Source organism: Maniola jurtina, chromosome 14 (assembly GCF_905333055.1).
Source record: "Maniola jurtina chromosome 14, ilManJurt1.1, whole genome shotgun sequence".
Lineage (NCBI taxonomy): Eukaryota > Metazoa > Arthropoda > Insecta > Lepidoptera > Nymphalidae > Maniola > Maniola jurtina.
The window spans coordinates 14,611,599-14,631,310 of NC_060042.1; the positions used below are offsets into that span (position 1 = coordinate 14,611,599).

Sequence of the window (19,712 nt, forward strand, 5' to 3'; positions counted from 1 at the left end):
TATCAAATATTGAAACAATAAAGAGAGACCATTGTTAAGAAATCATATTATTGCTTTAATTAAACGCAACAATAATTTTAATTCTATTTTTATAATTTAAAATATAATATTATATACAAAAACAATATAATTTTCAATTTTTTAAAATCATTAGGATTTAGCAGACTTTTTGTCACCTTCAGGCCCTGTCATCTCAGGGCATAAAGAGATGTATCAGTCCATTTCTATCGCACATTATATCGTCTTTCTTCTATCACCCTATTTATATATATCGCCCTCTCGGTAACTACTTGACTATCTCGCTCCACTCACACAGTATTAAATTCATGCACACTCTGTCATTTTATTAGTCTATCGTATTTACTGCTCAATTCTCATTGGTCGGTGATTAGCTCCAATCGGCTTTCACTAGGATTTTCATTCAAAATAAATATGGCAGTTTTGAGAGATTTTATAACCTCTCGTTAAAATTCCATTTTTATTATTCCACTGAGAGAGTTTAAACCTGGAAGTGTTCTGCAGTTATAACAGGATATTCGTTTTAAATTTCTATTTTCAGTTTTTTAGTACTTGTTGTAATTTAGAGATATAGTGGATGTGCTCTTTAATACTTGGCCGTGGTTGTGTGGCATAATAAAACGAGAAACCAAGAAAATATTGGTTTTATTTAACTGAAACGTTGACTCATTTGACAATAGTTAGATGACAGTTGTCTATGGAGGTACAGCGCGGAGGTCGCATCACCTCATTCTCCCCCGGTTCAGTTTTCACTCTCACTCCCATCAACCACAAAGTCCGCCAGGTAGGTGGGTAATTTTCGCGCCCTATTAGATTTCCTGGGAAGTCCAGTCCGAAGAACTGGCGAGGACGTTGACGGCTCTTCTACACGAGGCGACGACGAAGGAGCGATATTTTCAGGTGGAGGTGTGGAGTTATTTTCAGATGGAAACGTGAGGCTATCGTCTTCGGAGGCCGTTTCAAAGTTATCATCTCTACTATCATCAGTAGAACTGGGGAAAGGAGCCAATTGACGGTTTGATACCGTTGAGGTTTCTCCATTATCCCGTCTTATGAGAGAGTAGTAGGGATTGGTCTCTAGAAGCTCGGCTTCCTCGACAAGAGGGTCCGTTTTTGAAGAGCGGATGTTCTTCTTAACGAGGATCGGTCCCGGCGTGAGCCAAGATGGCAGTGAATCTCCGTTCGGGGATCTTCTAGGGTATGTGAAAAGTTTTTCGTGCGGAGTAGCGTTCGTTGCCGTACATAGGAGAGAGCGGACACAATGCAATGCGTCCTTCAGTACTACTTCCCAATTTTCAACCGATAATCCCTTTGACCGAAGGCTGAGTTGAATAGTTCGCCAGAGCGTTCCGTTAAGTCGTTCCACTTGGCCATTACCCTGGGGGTTATAGGGCGTCGTTCTGGACGAGGCTATGTTTGACTGCCGTAGAAATGATTTGAACTCTTCGGACATGAATGACGACCCTCTATCACTATGAATGTAGAGAGGTTGGCCAAATGTCAGAAAAAGATCTTTCAGGCAAGTAATGACGGTGGCTGAGGTCATATCCTTACATGCGTAAGCAAAAGGAAACCGACTGTACTCATCAATAATCGTAAGTATGTACTTGTTGGCTGTTTCAGAAGGCAGTGGTCCTTTAAAATCTATGTTGATCCGTTCAAACGGCGACGTAGCTTTTATCAATTGACCCTTGACCTTAAAAAACCTCGGTTTTATTTCGGCGCAGGTAGGACACGAAGCGGTCATCTCCTTGACATCATTAGCTGAGTAGGGCAAGTTTTTAGATCTTACCCAGTGATACATTCTAGTTACTCCCGGGTGGCAGAGTGCGTTATGTAGTTCTTTCAACTTGTTTATATTCATGTAGGCGCATACGCGAGATAGAGCGTCCGCAGCAGCGTTTTCAGTGCCTGGTCTGTAAACTATATCGTATTTGAAGCAAGACAGTTCTAATCGCCAACGTTGAATCTTCTCATTTTTTATTTTACTGTTATGATTTTGATTGAACATGAAGGCTACCGATTGTTGGTCTGTTATAAGAAGAAAATGTCTACCAATCAGGTAGTGTCTCCATTTCTTTAGGCTCTCTACTATCGCACAAGCCTCTTTTTCGATTGAGGATTGTTTGCATTCCGAGTTATTCAATGTCCGAGAGAAAAAAGCAACTGGTCTTCCATGTTGCGTCAGTGTAGCCCCTAGCGCGAATTCCGAAGCGTCTGTTTCGACTGTAAACATTTCATTGTCGTTAATGGCTACTAGAGCGGCTGCCTTAATATCTTGCTTGAGTTCTTCAAAGCACTTGAGCGCATCAGGTGGCAACGGGAAAGTAGTCACGCATGTAAGTGGCTTTATTTTTTCGGAGAAACGCGCGATCCATTTAGCGTAATGAGCAAGCATCCCTAGGACTCGTTTTAGTTCACTAGTTTTAGTTGGAGCGGGAAGCTCTAGAAGAGGTTTTAGTCTTTCCGGGTCAGGACTGATTGTGTTATTTTCAACAGTATATCCAAGCAAGTTGATTTTAGTCTTATTGAAAACACTCTTCTGTTCGTTTAGAGTTAAATGAAATTTATTAGCGGCGTCCAAAAAGCGTTTTAGATTGTGGTCATGATCCCTTTGATCTTTGCCGCAGACGGTTACATCATCTAAGTAGGCAAACGTTCCTTCTAATTTCTCTTCAGTTATGATGAAGTCCAGAGTTCGTTGAAAAGCTGCAACGCCATTAGTCACGCCAAATGGAATGCGTGTAAACTGGTACAATTTGCCGCAAGCTTCGAAAGCTGTATATATCTTTTCATTTTCTAAGATGGGTACTTGATGATATGCGCTCTTTAAGTCGATTTGACTGAACACTTTAAATCTTGATACGTTGTTCACGACTGATTCTATGCTTGGCAAGGGGAAGGCATCCAGTTCGGTGAATTTGTTTATTGTCATGGAGTAATCAATGACAAGTCGTTTTCGATGAACTCCTCCTCCCGCTACGAGGACTTGAGCTCTCCAGGGGGAAATGCTTGTTTCAACGACCCCGTCTTCAAGTAATTTAGACACTTCTTCTTTTATGAAGTCCTCATCTTCCTTGCTGTAGCGCCGGCTTCTCACGACGATCGGTCGAATGTTTGGCGACAGATTTGTAAATACGGAGGCTGGTGGCACCGAAGCTTGTAACACGTTGCATATCTCTAAAGGTTCGCCAGGCCCACCAAGATTGAAATGAATGCTCGAGTGATGTTTGAGCAAGTCATGGCCGATGATGACGTCGGCACAGAGGTTGTCGACAACTAGAAGAGGTGTTTGTTTATAAGTATGCTTATTCATCGTAATAGTAGCAAAGCAGACACCTTCAACAAAGGAAACTTGATTGAGAGAAGCGAGATTGACTGTCTGCTGGCAGGGTTTTTTTGCGTAGTTTCATTATGCGAGCAACTTTACCATTAATAAAGCTGACCGAACTTCCTGTATCGACGAGAGCATCAGCCTTGTATTCGTTGACCATGATTGGAATTGTTGCACTCCTAAGGCTCGAAGGAGAGGCAGCAGAAATAGCTCCACTGTAGAATTGGTCGTTGTTAGGGGTTGTAGGATCTTCAACTGTCGTGGAGTTCAAGTTAAAATTGCCCGATCTACAGACGCTTGCGAAGTGTCCTTTCTTTGAGCACTTTTTGCAAGTGGCTTTGTTGGCTGGACATCTGAACCTTGGATGAAGACTCCCGCCGCAAAAGAAGCAGGGTTTAGCCGGAGGTGGCGTGTTCGGGGCGGCTTGAAAAGTTCGTGACGATAGAGCCGCCACTAGATTTTCGGATTCCTTTACCCGTGAAATACCTTGCGATATGGCGGTGAGTTGCGAAGAGCTAATACCAATAGTAACTGCATCCTTCTCTGCCGTTTCCAGAGCTACGGCTTGATTAAGTGCTTCTGAGAGAGTGAGTTTAGAGTTTTCTAGTAACCGCTCGCGAATTCTTCGTGATAGTAAGCCGGATATGAGAGCACTACGAACTGCTTGGTCTTCATGCTCTTGGGCTGTGACGTCTTCGAATTTACAATCTTTCGCAGAAAGTCGGAGAGCTCTAACATAGTCAGAGATCGTTTCGTCGGCTCGTTGCTTGCGATTGAAGAGAATGTGTCGAGCTAGAATAGTATTTTTCGGTTTGACATAGATGTCTTCTAGAACTTTCATCGAATCTTTATAAGTGGAGCATGTTTTGATATGCTTATAAATCGATGCCGATAAGTGGTTAACTAGGATCTTACGCTTAAGGGAGTCCGGTACATCTTCGGTAATCTCTTCTGCTAAGAAGCTTTCGAATGTCGATTTCCAATGTAGCCATTTTGTATCGGAGTCCGCGACATCAGGCTCGATGTCAAACTTATCGGGTCGCAGATATCTTAACAGCGAAGGCTTGCCTAGTTTTTCGTCAGTCATTCTCAGTTAAATAAATTGTGGCATAATAAAACGAGAAACCAAGAAAATATTGGTTTTATTTAACTGAAACGTTGACTCATTTGACAATAGTTAGATGACAGTTGTCTATGGAGGTACAGCGCGGAGGTCGCATCACCTCATTTTGTAAGGTTTTGTAATTGTTAGTGTATCTAAATACCTAGTTACTAGTATTCTTTTTATTCGATATGAGGCAGTGTAGTGTACCTAAGTGTAAAAACACCTTACATTTACACGCCGTACCTTTTACTGACACAACTAGATGGAAGGCATGGTTGATTAATTGTCCATATTTCCGTAAGTATTCCCTTAGGCAATTAGAGAATGTCAGGATTTGTGAATCCCATTTCTTACCTCGGTATATCGTAAATCATAGATTGACGAAAGATTCAATTCCTTCGCTGAATTTGCATATTGCACAGTCTTCAAAAAACACTGGTTTAGTACATTTTAAAATTGGCAAATTTCTAGAGATATCACCTCTACAGACTGGTAAACCACTTGATGTCAACATAGTGGACTGTATCCCATCGACTTCACAGTCATACAAACAAAGTAGGAATGAACTATCTTCTGTCATTTCAAGTCCTACTGATTTAGTAACCCCCTTGCCAAATATACCGATTCCTGACAAACAGAAGTCACCAGACTTAATTCAGACAATACACAATATTTTAGAGCCAACAACTTCTGTCACTCATTATTCACAATCACTGAGTCCTGTACCTCATGAGTCCCTGCATTCTGAGGTTGTATCTGCTTCACAGACTACCTTTCCTTCTGCTGATGTTCAAAGTTCCATTCCGTCTGTACCCATGTCTTCTGAAGATGTATCTGCTTTACAGACTAAAAGCCCCATTCCGTCAGATCAAGATGTGTCTGCTCTGCATACTCCAAGTCCCATTCCATTTGATCCCATGTCTTCAGAGGATGTGGCCAATTCACAGGCTACAAGTTTAATACCACCTGATCCTATGCCTTCTGAAGTTGTGTCTGCTTTACAGACAACACCAAAACGGAAACGACCATATTCTAGATATCATCATAAAAAGTCAGATACAATACCTAGAGTACGTTTAGATAAAAATCAGGAAACCCCTCGTAAGCAGAAGCTACGTCAGGGTAATAAAACATTGAAAATAAAATTAAGGAACATGACCATAAGATATAATAAGTTAAAGGCAAAGATGCAATCATTTTCAGATAAAGTAAAACTCTTTATTAAAAAGTATCCTCTTTTGAGTAATTTTGGAAAGTTATTAGTAGACTCACAGTTACGGCTATCTGGTGTAAAATCTAAAGGTTCTAGATACACTAATGATGAAAAAGTTTTTGCGCTTTCTTTATATAAATTAAGTCCAAGATGTTACAGATATTTGCAAAAAAGATTAAGATTACCAGCTCAATCCACTATAGGCTCTATATTAAATAATATACCTTTAAGACCAGGTATTAATGATTTTATTTTTCAGCATTTGGCAGATGCTGCTAAAAATAAAGATTGTATGGGGTTACAGTGTGTATTGCTGTTTGACGAAATGGCCATTAACAAAAATTTATTTTTTAATTTTCATACTGGTGTTATTGAAGGGTTTGAAGATCTAGGAGGTGGTGAACGCACTAACAATGTTGCTGACAAAGTTTTAGTGTTTATGTTACGGGGCATATTTTCACCTTGGAAGCTACCTATAGCATTTTATTTTGTAAGAGATGGAATTAAAACCTTCTTTCTAAAAAATATTATTAAAGAACTGACTAAGGCAGTATTAAAGACAGGATTCGTTTTGAGATCAACAGTATCAGATCAAGGCTCTGCCAATGTTGCTGCGATAAACTCATTAATAGCTGATGCACGCGAAGATTTACTTCGTAGTAGCAATGATGGGTCTTATATAATAAACTATGCCATCGACGGACACAAGATATATCACATATATGATGTCCCACATTTACTCAAATGTTTCCGCAATAATTTTCAGAAGAAAGACTTGCTCATCGGGAATCAGCGTGCTCAGTGGGACTACATCGAGAAGCTGTATGCTGTTGATGGTGTGGCAGGTGTCGGGTGGTCTACCAAATTGTCAGACAAGCATGTTAAACCAAACTCATACGACAAGATGAAGGCAAGTAACTGAACATTTGCTTTTTAAACTATGGGGAGCAGACCCTGGTTGTTGGTACTCAAACGTCTTGTTTTTGTGGTGTCTATGCGATCACATGATCAAATCTTTGGAAGCTCATATCTCCGAAACTATGGGGAGCAGACCCTGGTTGTTGGTACTCAAACTTCTTGTTTTTGTGGTGTCTATGCGATCACATGATCAAATCTTTGGAAGCTCATATCTCCGAAACTATGGGGAGCAGACCCTGGTTGTTGGTACTCAAACTTCTTGTTTTTGTGGTGTCTATGCGATCACATGATCAAATCTTTGGAAGCTCATATCTCCGAAACTATGGGGAGCAGACCCTGGTTGTTGGTACTCAAACTTCTTGTTTTTGTGGTGTCTATGCGATCACGTGATCAAATCTTTGGAAGCTCATATCTCCGAAACTATGGGGAGCAGACCCTGGTTGTTGGTACTCAAACTTCTTGTTTTTGTGGTGTCTATGCGATCACGTGATCAAATCTTTGGAAGCTCATATCTCCGAAACTATGGGGAGCAGACCCTGGTTGTTGGTACTCAAACTTCTTGTTTTTGTGGTGTCTATGCGATCACATGATCAAATCTTTGGAAGCTCATATCTCCGAAACTATGGGGAGCAGACCCTGGTTGTTGGTACTCAAACTTCTTGTTTTTGTGGTGTCTATGCGATCACGTGATCAAATCTTTGGAAGCTCATATCTCCGAAACTATGGGGAGCAGACCCTGGTTGTTGGTACTCAAACTTCTTGTTTTTGTGGTATCTATGCGATCACATGATCAAATCTTTGGAAGCTCATATCTCCGAAACTATGGGGAGCAGACCCTGGTTGTTGGTACTCAAACTTCTTGTTTTTGTGGTGTCTATGCGATCACATGATCAAATCTTTGGAAGCTCATATCTCCGAAACTATGGGGAGCAGACCCTGGTTGTTGGTACTCAAACTTCTTGTTTTTGTGGTGTCTATGCGATCACGTGATCAAATCTTTGGAAGCTCATATCTCCGAAACTATGGGGAGCAGACCCTGGTTGTTGGTACTCAAACTTCTTGTTTTTGTGGTGTCTATGCGATCACGTGATCAAATCTTTGGAAGCTCATATCTCCGAAACTATGGGGAGCAGACCCTGGTTGTTGGTACTCAAACTTCTTGTTTTTGTGGTGTCTATGCGATCACATGATCAAATCTTTGGAAGCTCATATCTCCGAAACTATGGGGAGCAGACCCTGGTTGTTGGTACTCAAACTTCTTGTTTTTGTGGTGTCTATGCGATCACGTGATCAAATCTTTGGAAGCTCATATCTCCGAAACTATGGGGAGCAGACCCTGGTTGTTGGTACTCAAACTTCTTGTTTTTGTGGTATCTATGCGATCACATGATCAAATCTTTGGAAGCTCATATCTCCGAAACTATGGGGAGCAGACCCTGGTTGTTGGTACTCAAACTTCTTGTTTTTGTGGTGTCTATGCGATCACGTGATCAAATCTTTGGAAGCTCATATCTCCGAAACTATGGGGAGCAGACCCTGGTTGTTGGTACTCAAACTTCTTGTTTTTGTGGTGTCTATGCGATCACATGATCAAATCTTTGGAAGCTCATATCTCCGAAACTATGGGGAGCAGACCCTGGTTGTTGGTACTCAAACTTCTTGTTTTTGTTGTGTCTATGCGATCACGTGATCAAATCTTTGGAAGCTCATATCTCCGAAACTATGGGGAGCAGACCCTGGTTGTTGGCACTCAAACTTCTTGTTTTTGTGGTGTCTATGCGATCACATGATCAAATCTTTGGAAGCTCATATCTCCGAAACTATGGGGAGCAGACCCTGGTTGTTGGTACTCAAACTTCTTGTTTTTGTGGTGTCTATGCGATCACGTGATCAAATCTTTGGAAGCTCATATCTCCGAAACTATGGGGAGCAGACCCTGGTTGTTGGTACTCAAACTTCTTGTTTTTGTGGTGTCTATGCGATCACATGATCAAATCTTTGGAAGCTCATATCTCCGAAACTATGGGGAGCAGACCCTGGTTGTTGGTACTCAAACTTCTTGTTTTTGTTGTGTCTATGCGATCACGTGATCAAATCTTTGGAAGCTCATATCTCCGAAACTATGGGGAGCACACCCTGGTTGTTGGCACTCAAACTTCTTGTTTTTGTAGTGTCTATGCGATCACGTGATCAAATCTTTGGAAGCTCATATCTCCGAAACTATGGGGAGCAGACCCTGGTTGTTGGTACTCAAACTTCTTGTTTTTGTGGTGTCTATGCGATCACGTGATCAAATCTTTGGAAGCTCATATCTCCGAAACTATGGGGAGCAGACCCTGGTTGTTGGTACTCAAACTTCTTGTTTTTGTGGTGTCTATGTGATTACGTGATGAAATTCAGGGTCATCAGGTATGAGCTTTCAAAAATTTGATCACATAATCACATAGACACCACAAAAACAGGTAGAAAAACACAACTCCACCATTTTTAAAATGGGTTAAAAAAGTAGCCTATGTTACTCAAATCAAAATATATCCAGCTGTTCCAAAGATTAGCCCGTTTAAACAGACGGACAGACAGACAGACAAAAATTTTAAAACCGTGTGATCCAGTTATGATTCAAATAACCATATGAGCTTAATATGACGTAGTTATTTTGAAATTATACTTCAATTTTATTTATTAGTATATAAATATAGATTTAAGATATTTTAAGCCTAATGTCTATTTTAAATCTAAATTGCATTATCAATTTGGTTCTTATCATATCTATAAAAAAATAACTTTACATTACAGGTGAAACTTGCTGCGCAAGTCTTCAGCAGGGATGTGGCCCACTGCTTGAGAATACAGATGAAGACATATCAACAACTACAACTAGAACATGGTTATTGTCCTCCATCTGTGAACATTGATAATGGACTTTTCACTGCTGAGATCCTTTTATTTATTCACAATTTATTTAGCAGCCTTAACTCCTCCGGCCATTCCAGTAGTGAATTATGTAATTCTTTATCCATAAATTCATCCCATCTCGATTTTTGGAATGAAGCAGTGAAGAAACTAGAATCAATGAAATTCGATGCGCCAGATTCAAGAGAAAGTAAGCCATTATGTTTAAGAAATTTTATACATGACATTAAAACTATAAAACATCTCTGGTCAGATCTCAGATTAATCTCAGGCGTTAAATTTTTGAGTCTGACGCGTTTAAACCAGGATCCCCTGGAAAATTTCTTTTCTCAGATTAGAGGTCAGGGTGGTTCTAGCACACACCCAGACTGTCATAATTTTGTTTCATTGTTTAAAACATTGTTAATTAATAACATTACCACTGGTAAATCTCTGTATGCGAACTGCGCCGCCGATAGTGATAAAATGCTTGGTACTCTAAGTAATTTGGTTAGTAGACCAAAACTTGACACACGTTTTGTTGATTACAGTTCTGATATTCATAACGTAAATTTTATTGAAGAATGTGTTCCACCTGAAAACATTTTTCAAACGAATGCTTTGTCTTATATTGCCGGTGCAGTTTGTCGGTATTTATTTCCGAAGTTGAATTGTGAGCAATGCCCAAATTGCCGAAATACACTGTTGTCTAACGAAATTAAATCATTTCATACTTTGATTGAAATGAAAGAATATGATTCAAGTAACAAAAAATTGTACTACCCGTCCAATCAATTGTTGTCCCTGGTATGGGAGTGTATATCTATCATTGAAAAAATTTTGCCAGACATATGTAAGGTTTACATATATACAGATTTAATATAAGCATAATCATCTGAACTTGTAAATATTTTATAAACACAGCTGATATCCTCATTGAAGCTCTGGCTATTCTAATGGTTTTGTATTGTATACATCTTTATAATTATAATTTAAACAATTTGGGATGAAAAAATTACAATCAATAAATTTATCATCCTAAAAATATGCTTGACGGTACAACCACAGTTTTACAGGGGTGCGGAGCAAGTAACACTCATGGTTTGGTTTTAAAATGTTTGATTTTCACACGCATGTAATGTAACTATCTAATCCTTAAACCTTGTTGAGCTAAAATGAATAAGATTGAAGAATTAACATGTGCAAGGCTGGTGCAGTTGCGTGGGTTGCACAGACCAAGTGGGTTGCACGTATTTTTAGGATGACATTTCTATTGATCGATTATATAATTTTATGTTTTTTGTATCAACTAAATAATGCAAAGGTATAATAATTAATCAAATGAGCACCCTCCATATGACTTATGCCAATACATTTTCTGCTGATGGAAATATGCTCCTAAAGCTTGAGTCATAATACCTATCCAAATCTATCATTGTTTAGTTGGTACTATTTTAGTCCTAATGTTCTCAGAATTAAAATAGAGTAAAAATCGAAATGTAATAAACTACAAAAAAAATATTAAAAGAGAAACTATTGAGTTTCTTGCCGGTTCTTCTCAATAGAATTTGCTTTCCGAACCGGTGGTAGAGTCACTTATTATATTCTAAATAAAGTTTTTATAATTTAATTAATTTGTTTGATTTAAATAACTTTTTAAATTCCTAAATTATTAATAGAGTTACCGATGAATATCGAAAATCGGTAATCGATAATAGAAAAACCGTTAAAATCTGTTGAAAAAGGACATCACTAGAGACTTCCGGTTTACTCGCTGTCAAGCCATCCCTAATTTACTACATCCGGCAAATAATTGCTATATATACTATTATGTTAGAAAGAGATGGTCGTGTTGATTTCATTGTCTTTCATTCAAAAAAACCAATAAAATGTGAGACAGGCGATCACTTTAAGAATTACATTTTGTTATATATATTCCTTGACTCCCACTTCCCCTAAGATTTCTCGTACTAAAACGAAAATCGTCCATATAGTAGGGTGTCTGTATCCTATATGTTATTGGTCTGTGGTCACCTTTTTGTTATGACACTATTTTTTTTTTCTCTCTCGTCTGGCTTTACAAAGATTAGCCAATGTCAAGTTTGTAGTTATTTGTAACAAGTTAGTTAAACCATACAAGTATGGACCCCGTCTGTGCCGGCGCTCGCCGACACACGCACGGCACCCCCTAATAGCGCTTTCCAGTCAATTTTAAGAAAAAAAAACACTCCAAAAAGGTAAAGCACGCCCGCCAGCTAACACCAACAACACAGACGAAGTCCATGACACTATTGACACTATTAATGACAACTAGTGATTGCGATGGAACGCGATGGAGATATGTTTTAATCGATTGCTTCAATTGTTTTCGAGCATCATCGAAATATTTGAACAATCGCAGACTCAAGTCAAAAGATTGATGTTATTTCTTTACCAAATCACTCAGACAACTTTGCCAATCACTCAGCTATTGGCTGTAGAGTACAGTGGTAAATACGACATGTATATTTTCGTGCCGTAGCTCTCGGCTAACTAGTAGAGCTTCACGTTGGGGGCTTATAACATATAATCCTACTCTATGCTTATAACTATGTGTCACCACAATTCTATCGGGCATCGCATGATCGTGCCAATTGAGTTGACGCATCAATACTTGATTCAATAATTGCCAGAGTCAATTTACATTTCAGCCATTGAAAAAAACGGGACTGAACCATTTACTATTTGAAAAATATATTTGTCGATTGTTGAAACATCTTGTAATCACTGATGACTGAACAGAAAAAATAAGCACGTCTAGTGACAACTGACATTTTTTTTTTGATGATAGTTCAGAAATTAGTCGCTACCGAATAATATTAACTAACTATTATATTAGTGAATTCAGTATTATTACATAAATAGAATAGTGACCTATCTAAATTGAATTATATTATATGCATGTTCCTTTACTGGATTAGTATTAACTAATATGGTTAACTAAATAAATGTTTAATAATAGCTTAGAGAGCCCCATTTTAGAACGAACGTTGATATAATGTCATGTCATTGTCATTGAATTGTCAATTATTGTTGTCAATTTCTAAAATTGTCATGTCAGTGCTTAGTGCTGAGTTACTTTATCAGAATTTTTATAAATAAAATGTCAGGATCCAAGAAAATGGTAAATATATTCATGAGAAATTAAAGATCGATCCATGGGTCTACGAATACATTTGTTTAACTTGAGAATTAACAAAAGGGTAAAGTAGAAATGATAGTATTTCTTCGCCACTATTTGACAAGTTTTTGAATTTTGCAGCATATCTTCAAAAGTTTTGATGGTTTTTGCTGTTGGTCGATAGAATACTGAGCTCATATGTTCAAGTAGCATGTTAGCATATCGGTGTGCGGCGTTCGATGGTCGGAAGTGGAGGATGATGGTGCACATCGGGAGCGTTGTGGCACGTCGCGTAACTCGCTGTGTTGTGGCAGACGCTGCGCGTGCAGTCGGCGGAGGGCACGGCGCGCGTCGAGGTGCTGGACACGGACGCGACGGCGCGGCTGTACGAGCGCGTGTACGAGGCGCTGAACCTCAGCACGTTCGGCTTCTGCCTGCACAAGGACCGCGCGCGCAAGGAGGAGATCACGTCCAGCAAGTCGCGCCAGCTGCGCGCCTGCGGCCTGCAGCACGGGGACATGCTCTACCTGAGCCCCGTCAACGGCGCCGTGCTGTTCCACCAACCCTCCACCAGTGCAGAGGTATGTCAACCTGGCAGTTTCAAGCCAGGTGAGAACGCATGGGCAGGAGTGTGCTTGTGGTGGCGGAATGTTTATCAGACATCTACATTCTGATAGGAAGTTTATATTCAAGTGGCAGACTTTCACGCAGTACTGTCTCACCAGTGGACTTTATTATTATTTATTATTATTATAAAAATGTTGTGATAAATTCATATAACTTTCTTTGTGTTGTCAACCAACTTAAGAGTTACTAATAATGAATACCATATTATATTCTGCCTCATACTTGACAATTAGTTTAGTGAGGATTCCATTTGCTAATAAGAAAGGATGTTCTTGTCAATCAGACAAACAATAAACCATTTGGAGAGCCAGCGGAGGCGGGGCCGTCATCAGCAGCTCAGCCCGCGTCAGCCAGCAAGCCCAATGCTCCGGCTGAGGACGAGGTGGACCTGCAGCTGTACCGTCTCTCGGGGAACATACAGCGACAAAGAGATGACAAATTGTAAGTTAATCCAATTCAATTTATGATTTATTCAAACCTTGTACAGGCATTAGATAAAAAAGCTGTAGAGAAGTTGAACTTGGTGGAAGGGAATGTGTCGGGGCATGAGTACTTGCTATTGGCTGTGGTGCGGCTGACTAGTTGATGATCCAAGCGTGCCTCACTCTGTACTTTACCAAATAGAGATGTACGGGAGCTGTGCTGTGTACTCCACCGTACCAATAGGGAAATTTCCCAACTGAGCGGTGTTGTGCTCGGTAGCGCCAGCTGGGCCGACGGTTATGCGTTGAAACTTCTATATTTAGTGCAATTTCGTAAACGCTCTGTCCATGCGATTGAAAGTTGCGTGTTTCTCCTTGTATTCCAATTAAGCTACCCGTGCTGCCATCTAGGCGTAGGTCGTGAGTTATCACTTGCGAATGTGGCAACCGCTACAGAGATAAATCACCCACTGTGCAAGATCATGATTTATTTTTCATAGTTTTCTTCCAGATGCCAGCTAAAAGTAGTGTTATTATTTTTACAATGTTCCTCGCTCAAATGGATAAGCATTCTCGTGTCTCTTGAAATATGCCACACGTCATTGGCGAAATGAATCGCGCCCATCTGCTGCAGCTCCGCGCCATAAAATAAAATTGAATTGAATAGCACTACTTGTACACCTAACAATTTAGTAGAGCTTAAAGACTGGTGTATGACAGGATTATCACCAGTGGCTGTGTAAATTGTTTTGTTGATAGATGCAGACACAACTCCAAGGGCTGCTGCGTGCACTGCTCCCCGCTGGAGCCGTGGGACGAGAACTACCTCAAGGAACACAACATTAAGCACCTCTCCTTCCACTCCTACTTGAGAAAGATGACCTCGGGCAAATTCATCACACTGGATGAACTCTCCTTTAAAATAAAGCCTGGTAATTTGTGTGTTTTACTAATCAGTAAAAACCTTATTAGTACAAAGTTTGTTTCACCTCACCCTGCCAGGGGTATATGCAGTAGAAAGGTTTAAAAAAGGGTTAAGGGTGCAAAGGGAAGGCATTTATCTATTTAATGGAAGGTAATAATGAAAACAGCATTTTTCTATATGTATTGCGGGTGGACATTTATTTTTTAAGCTTTCTGAACAAAAAATTTCTATGGAAAAATGGTTATAATGGCTAAAATATAAATGTTTGGTTTATACTATCGCAGACTTTTTGTAGGCATTATTGAGTTCTACAACTTTTCTATAGAAGTCAACCATACATCTCTAACCATTTAGGCAGCGTTCACGAGAATCGTTAACGTACGGCAGTTTTTTCGACGCCTTACTCCACAATTTTCACTACCACGAAAAATCCTATCTATTTTCCGGGATAAAATATAGCCTATACGGATTCGGAAGAATCCCTCTAAGTAATGGTAAAAGAAATTTTGAAATCGGTCCAGTAGTTTTTGAGCCTATTCAATACAAACATACAAAAATACAAAGGTTTCCTCTTTATAATATTAGTATAGATATGCCCCTGCTGTTCATAGTTGTACCGACTGCTCTTACGTATTATTATAGCACGCAATATGAGCAGTTGACTAAATTATGCAATGTGCAGTCTAACTCGTGGTCTCTTCCCTCACTTCATACACTAAATAGATGGATAAATCGCCTTTTGCTCAGGTACAATTTCAGCAGTGTTTTTAACTGTGTGATGAAGTAAGTGATGTGTTTGTTTATATCAGGGTGTAAGGAGCACCCGCCGTGGCCGCGCGGCATCTGCTCGGCGTGCCAGCCCGGCGCCGCCACGCTCACGCGCCAGCCCTACCGCCACGTGGACAACGTGCTGCTGGAGCACGCGGCGCCCGTCGACCGCTTCCTGGCCTACTGGCGCGCCACGGGCCACCAGCGCGTCGGCTTCCTCTACGGCCAGTACGAGCAGCATCCCGACGTGCCTCTAGGTGAACTCACCACTCCTGCTACGCATATGCGTAGATGAATGATGACTCTTGGCATTTTGGCAGTGCAGTGTGAAATAACATTAATTGTAAAATTGTGTCTGGTAGTAAACAATTAAAGCAAACTTTTTTTCTTGTTAATCAATCGGCCTACTAGTATTTTGTTTTATATTCGCCGAATCGAAAATACGTTTGAAATCAAAATCAAAGTTTTAGTGACGTAAGGCAGATTTGTGCGATTATATATTTCATGATGGTTTTAGTAATCTGCGTTGTTTGCGTGCAGGTATCCGTGCCCGCGTGTCTGCAATATACGAGCCGCCGCAGGAGTGCACGCGCGACAGCGTGCGGCTGGCGGACGACGAGCACGAGGCGCTCGTGGAGGAGCTGGCGCGGCGGCTCGGCCTGCGCCGCGTGGGCTGGCTCTTCACGGACCTGCTGCCGAAGGACCGCACTGCTGCGACTGTGCAGTGTCTGCGGTGGGTAGACAAACACTCGACACACCAACGATTCTTTCCAGCTGTAATGTCCCACTAAAACTGACCTAAAAGCTGACAACGCACTGACAGATCATCGAGTGTTATGAATGTTAACGGCAGGCGGTAATCATTTTGAAGTTGGTTTGCTAGCTATTTATTAAAACTTATATTCAAACGATATAATATACAGATTTACATACATTCCAATGTCAAACATGTTGAGTGATTATTTGTTTGGTGTTGCAGAGGCGTGGACACTCACTTCCTGTCAGCACAGGAATGCATCATGGCAGGCCACTACCAGAACCAGCACCCCAACGCGTGCCGCCACGCCTCCTCCGGATACTTCGGCTCCAAGTTCGTCACCGTCTGCGTCACGGGTAACCCGCGCCTGTCACCCTCACCCTATTCCCAAAACAGTTTAAACTATAACATTAGCAATGCACTCCCGCTATCTTCCAATTCCAATGATCTAGATTCTAGATATTTGTTCTGGGTGTACATTGTTAATGTCGTAGCTGTTTCCCAGGGGACAGCAACTACCAGATCCATCTCGAGGGCTACCAGGTGTCGGGGCAGTGCCAGGCGCTGGTGCGAGACGGCATCCTGCTGCCCACGCGCGACGCGCCCGAGCTGGGCTACATCCGCGACTGCACGCCACAGCAGTACGTGCCCGATGTCTACTACAAGGTCAGTGCTGTGTGCAGCTACCAGCAGTGTACTGCCAACCCGCGGATCCACCAGTTATCGGGAGATACCCTTCCGACTTCCGCCTTAGGCACCTTCAGATCAAAAGTGAAAGGCATCTAGGCTAACATGCTCCTCCTTAAGCTGCATTATCACTTGCTAGTTTGATTGCAGCCAAGTCTGATTGCTGGTCAGTAGAAAAAAAAGTCCAGCTAGAACATGGGCTGTGATTATGAAGTCAGACTAACCACAGACATGACTGAAAATTGCTGTCCAGAGTCTGACAGTAGAATGAGAGGAACTCCATATGTGCTTGAACTTATTGAAATTGTCTTCGTGAGGAAATCATGATTGATTGATTGGAAAAATGATTTGTTTTGAAATCTCAGTAAAATATTTTGTTTGAAGTACAGTAACGGGACCGTTATTTATAAAGAGAACCGAGTGTTGCGCCGGAAGAAATGCTTAGTTAGAAACGTTTATAACGTTAAATTGTTGGTTCAGGAGAAGGATGCATACGGCAACGAGGTGGGCGTGTCGGCCAAGCGGCTGCCCGTAGCCTACCTGCTGGTGGACGTGCCGTGCGGCGTGGCGCCCGCCAGCGCGCCGCCGCTGCTGAGCCCCGCCGCGCGCTTCCCGCCCGCGCACCGCCCGCTGCAGCAGCACGTGCAGAGCCTGCACGCGCTGCACCAGCACGTGCAGCAGGTGAGGCCTGACTCGCAGCGTCACAATTGGGGCTTGTCACATTGCGACTATTGCAATGTGGTAAGCCGGCGTTTGAGCGAAAAATGAGTCAGCAAAATGTTTTTACGAAATATTATTATGTACTCAGTAAGTAAAAATAGAGCTTTTGATAGTATTATACGACTCTAACTTCTAAGTACTTTAAAGTACCTTGATAAAATATGACAGCTGTTCTGGTCCTTGGTCATTTTAAAAAGATTCATGCTATATGAAAAAGTATCGAAAAAGAATTGCTGGCAAGGAGAGCAAGTGTAAAACGGTCTGTTTAATCGTTTGCGCAGTCGAGCTCGTTCCTGGAGGCTGCGGCGGACCTTCACGTGCTGCTGTACCTGGCCAGCAACGATGCGAGCCCGCTGTCGCTGGAGCAGCTGCAGCCGCTCGTGGCGGCCGTGCGCGCGCGCGACGCCGCCGCCGCCGAGGCGTGGCGCCACACGCCGGCCGCCGCCGCGCTGCTGCTGCGCGCGCGCGCCGCTCACGACGGCGCGCCCGCGGCGCCGCGCGCGCCCGCCGGCGCCGACGCGCCCGGCGTGTGGACGTGTCCGCTCTGCACCTTCCACAACGCGGCGCCGCTCGACGCCTGCGAGATGTGCGCCATGCCCAGGTGACGCGACGCTGTTTATATACGCTCTTAAAATCCCGATTATTTATTTGATTAATTCCCGATGATCAAGTTATTGAGCAATGCGATGTTTCCGGTTGCAGGAACGCGATGTAAATAGCCGAATCGTAGCGGATTCACTTTCGTACCGGAGACACGACGCGTCCGTCGCAGGCACGGCCGCTCGTCGCCGCGAGTGTGCGGCTACTTCTAAGACATTCAAAATAAATGCTGCTCCATTGCAAGCCCATTCTTTTACAAGAATCACAAACATCTAGATATAATTATTATTAAGCTGCCTGTCCACTAAACTCTAGAGATGTGCAGTAACATAACGAGAGAAGCGTTAGAGATCCGTGGGATTGCTGCACTTCCTCTGCACACTACACTACACACACCGACTGCCACCTCAACCTGTCGCGGGCTATATGTATGTCCGTTATTATGTTTACTCGCAACTAGCCAACGGCTCAGCCACCCTCTGCGCCATTTTCCTCATCGCTGAAAACTGTGATCCCTTTTCATTATTCACATAATGGCAGGGGGTTTCCTTTGAGTTGGTGGTCTCACGCATGCAACCGCATCAATAATAATAGATACCTACCACTTGACTAAGAATAGCAATATCCATTCTTAGGATAAACGATCAATTAATTTCAATTAAATGATGAAACAATAACCGGCACCGACGACTTTTTGTGCTCTCCGAGGCACAAAGGCTACGAAAAGATCGACCTCTCGGGTAGGTCACTCATCCAGTTACCGACCTGGGTGAGTGTTGCCTAACATGCCTAAACTCAGTTCCAAGGCTGACGTAAATCCGGCAAATAAATAATGTAAGGCATCGCCTCACCGCATGTCTGACGTCTGTACGCTGTAGCGACGGTGTGTGTGAAACCAACCCAGTAACAAAGCTTTATTTTCTTACCTCAACTTTTTTTTACTAATAAGCCATGATACATACATACATACATACATACATAGCTACATGATATGCATATGAAGTTTTAAAGAACTAGATTTCTCGAAGAAGAGAAGAATATCTCACTATATGCATCTTCGCTCATCTCGGGTGGAGGGGCAGGCTTAGCTCCACATAACCACGGAGGTGTTTCTCTTATCCAACACACTATGATAAAAATAATACAATATTTCTTGTAAAGGAGTAGGACCGGAGGGATTCAAACTCTTTTGAAGGTCAAAAATTTTACACTATTTTTGCAAAAACATTAGGTACATTATCATAAGCTTCTGATGGTCTTGAGCTAAGTAGGAGTAGGTATGACAGGACAGGTATCAACTGCGCGCATTTTCAGATAGCAAGTCCCTTTTGACATTTCTAATGTACCAAAGTTATTTATTCATCAACCGGAACAATAATACGGTCGACGTCGAAAGTCCATACATAGCTTAAAGGCTAAAACCGTGCAGCAAGGAATGCTTTGAATCACTCGCATGCTCACTCACACAAATAAATATTAACTGTCAATAATATTATCAACCTTAAGTAAACTACATAAGGTTCAAACGATTTCAGTTCAATACTTCCATAAAATGTCTACAATATC

The 19,712-nt window shown here is 41.7% G+C and overlaps 3 protein-coding genes across 3 annotated transcripts; 2 read left to right on the forward strand and 1 right to left on the reverse strand.

Annotated features, from left to right (window-relative positions):
- Positions 1-760: 760 nt before the first annotated feature.
- Positions 761-4,439, reverse strand: LOC123872096. The gene is made up of 2 exons (XM_045916225.1): positions 3,449-4,439; positions 761-3,297 (listed from the first exon to the last, which is right to left on the reverse strand). The coding sequence occupies exons 1-2, from the start codon at positions 4,437-4,439 to the stop codon at positions 761-763; spliced, it is 3,528 nt and encodes a 1,175-aa protein (XP_045772181.1).
- Positions 4,440-4,576: 137 nt separating this feature from the next.
- LOC123872097 lies at positions 4,577-10,365 on the forward strand. Its single transcript, XM_045916226.1, has 3 exons — positions 4,577-4,754; positions 6,437-6,580; positions 9,385-10,365. The coding sequence occupies exons 2-3, from the start codon at positions 6,575-6,577 to the stop codon at positions 10,363-10,365; spliced, it is 987 nt and encodes a 328-aa protein (XP_045772182.1). The 5' UTR covers positions 4,577-4,754; positions 6,437-6,574.
- Positions 10,366-12,493: 2,128 nt separating this feature from the next.
- On the forward strand, positions 12,494-18,410 carry LOC123871677 (nuclear protein localization protein 4 homolog). Its single transcript, XM_045915588.1, has 11 exons — positions 12,494-12,643; positions 12,955-13,221; positions 13,551-13,708; positions 14,449-14,621; positions 15,424-15,639; positions 15,923-16,115; positions 16,362-16,495; positions 16,645-16,805; positions 17,307-17,507; positions 17,828-18,147; positions 18,249-18,410. The coding sequence occupies exons 1-11, from the start codon at positions 12,623-12,625 to the stop codon at positions 18,259-18,261; spliced, it is 1,857 nt and encodes a 618-aa protein (XP_045771544.1). The 5' UTR covers positions 12,494-12,622; the 3' UTR covers positions 18,262-18,410.
- Positions 18,411-19,712: the final 1,302 nt, after the last annotated feature.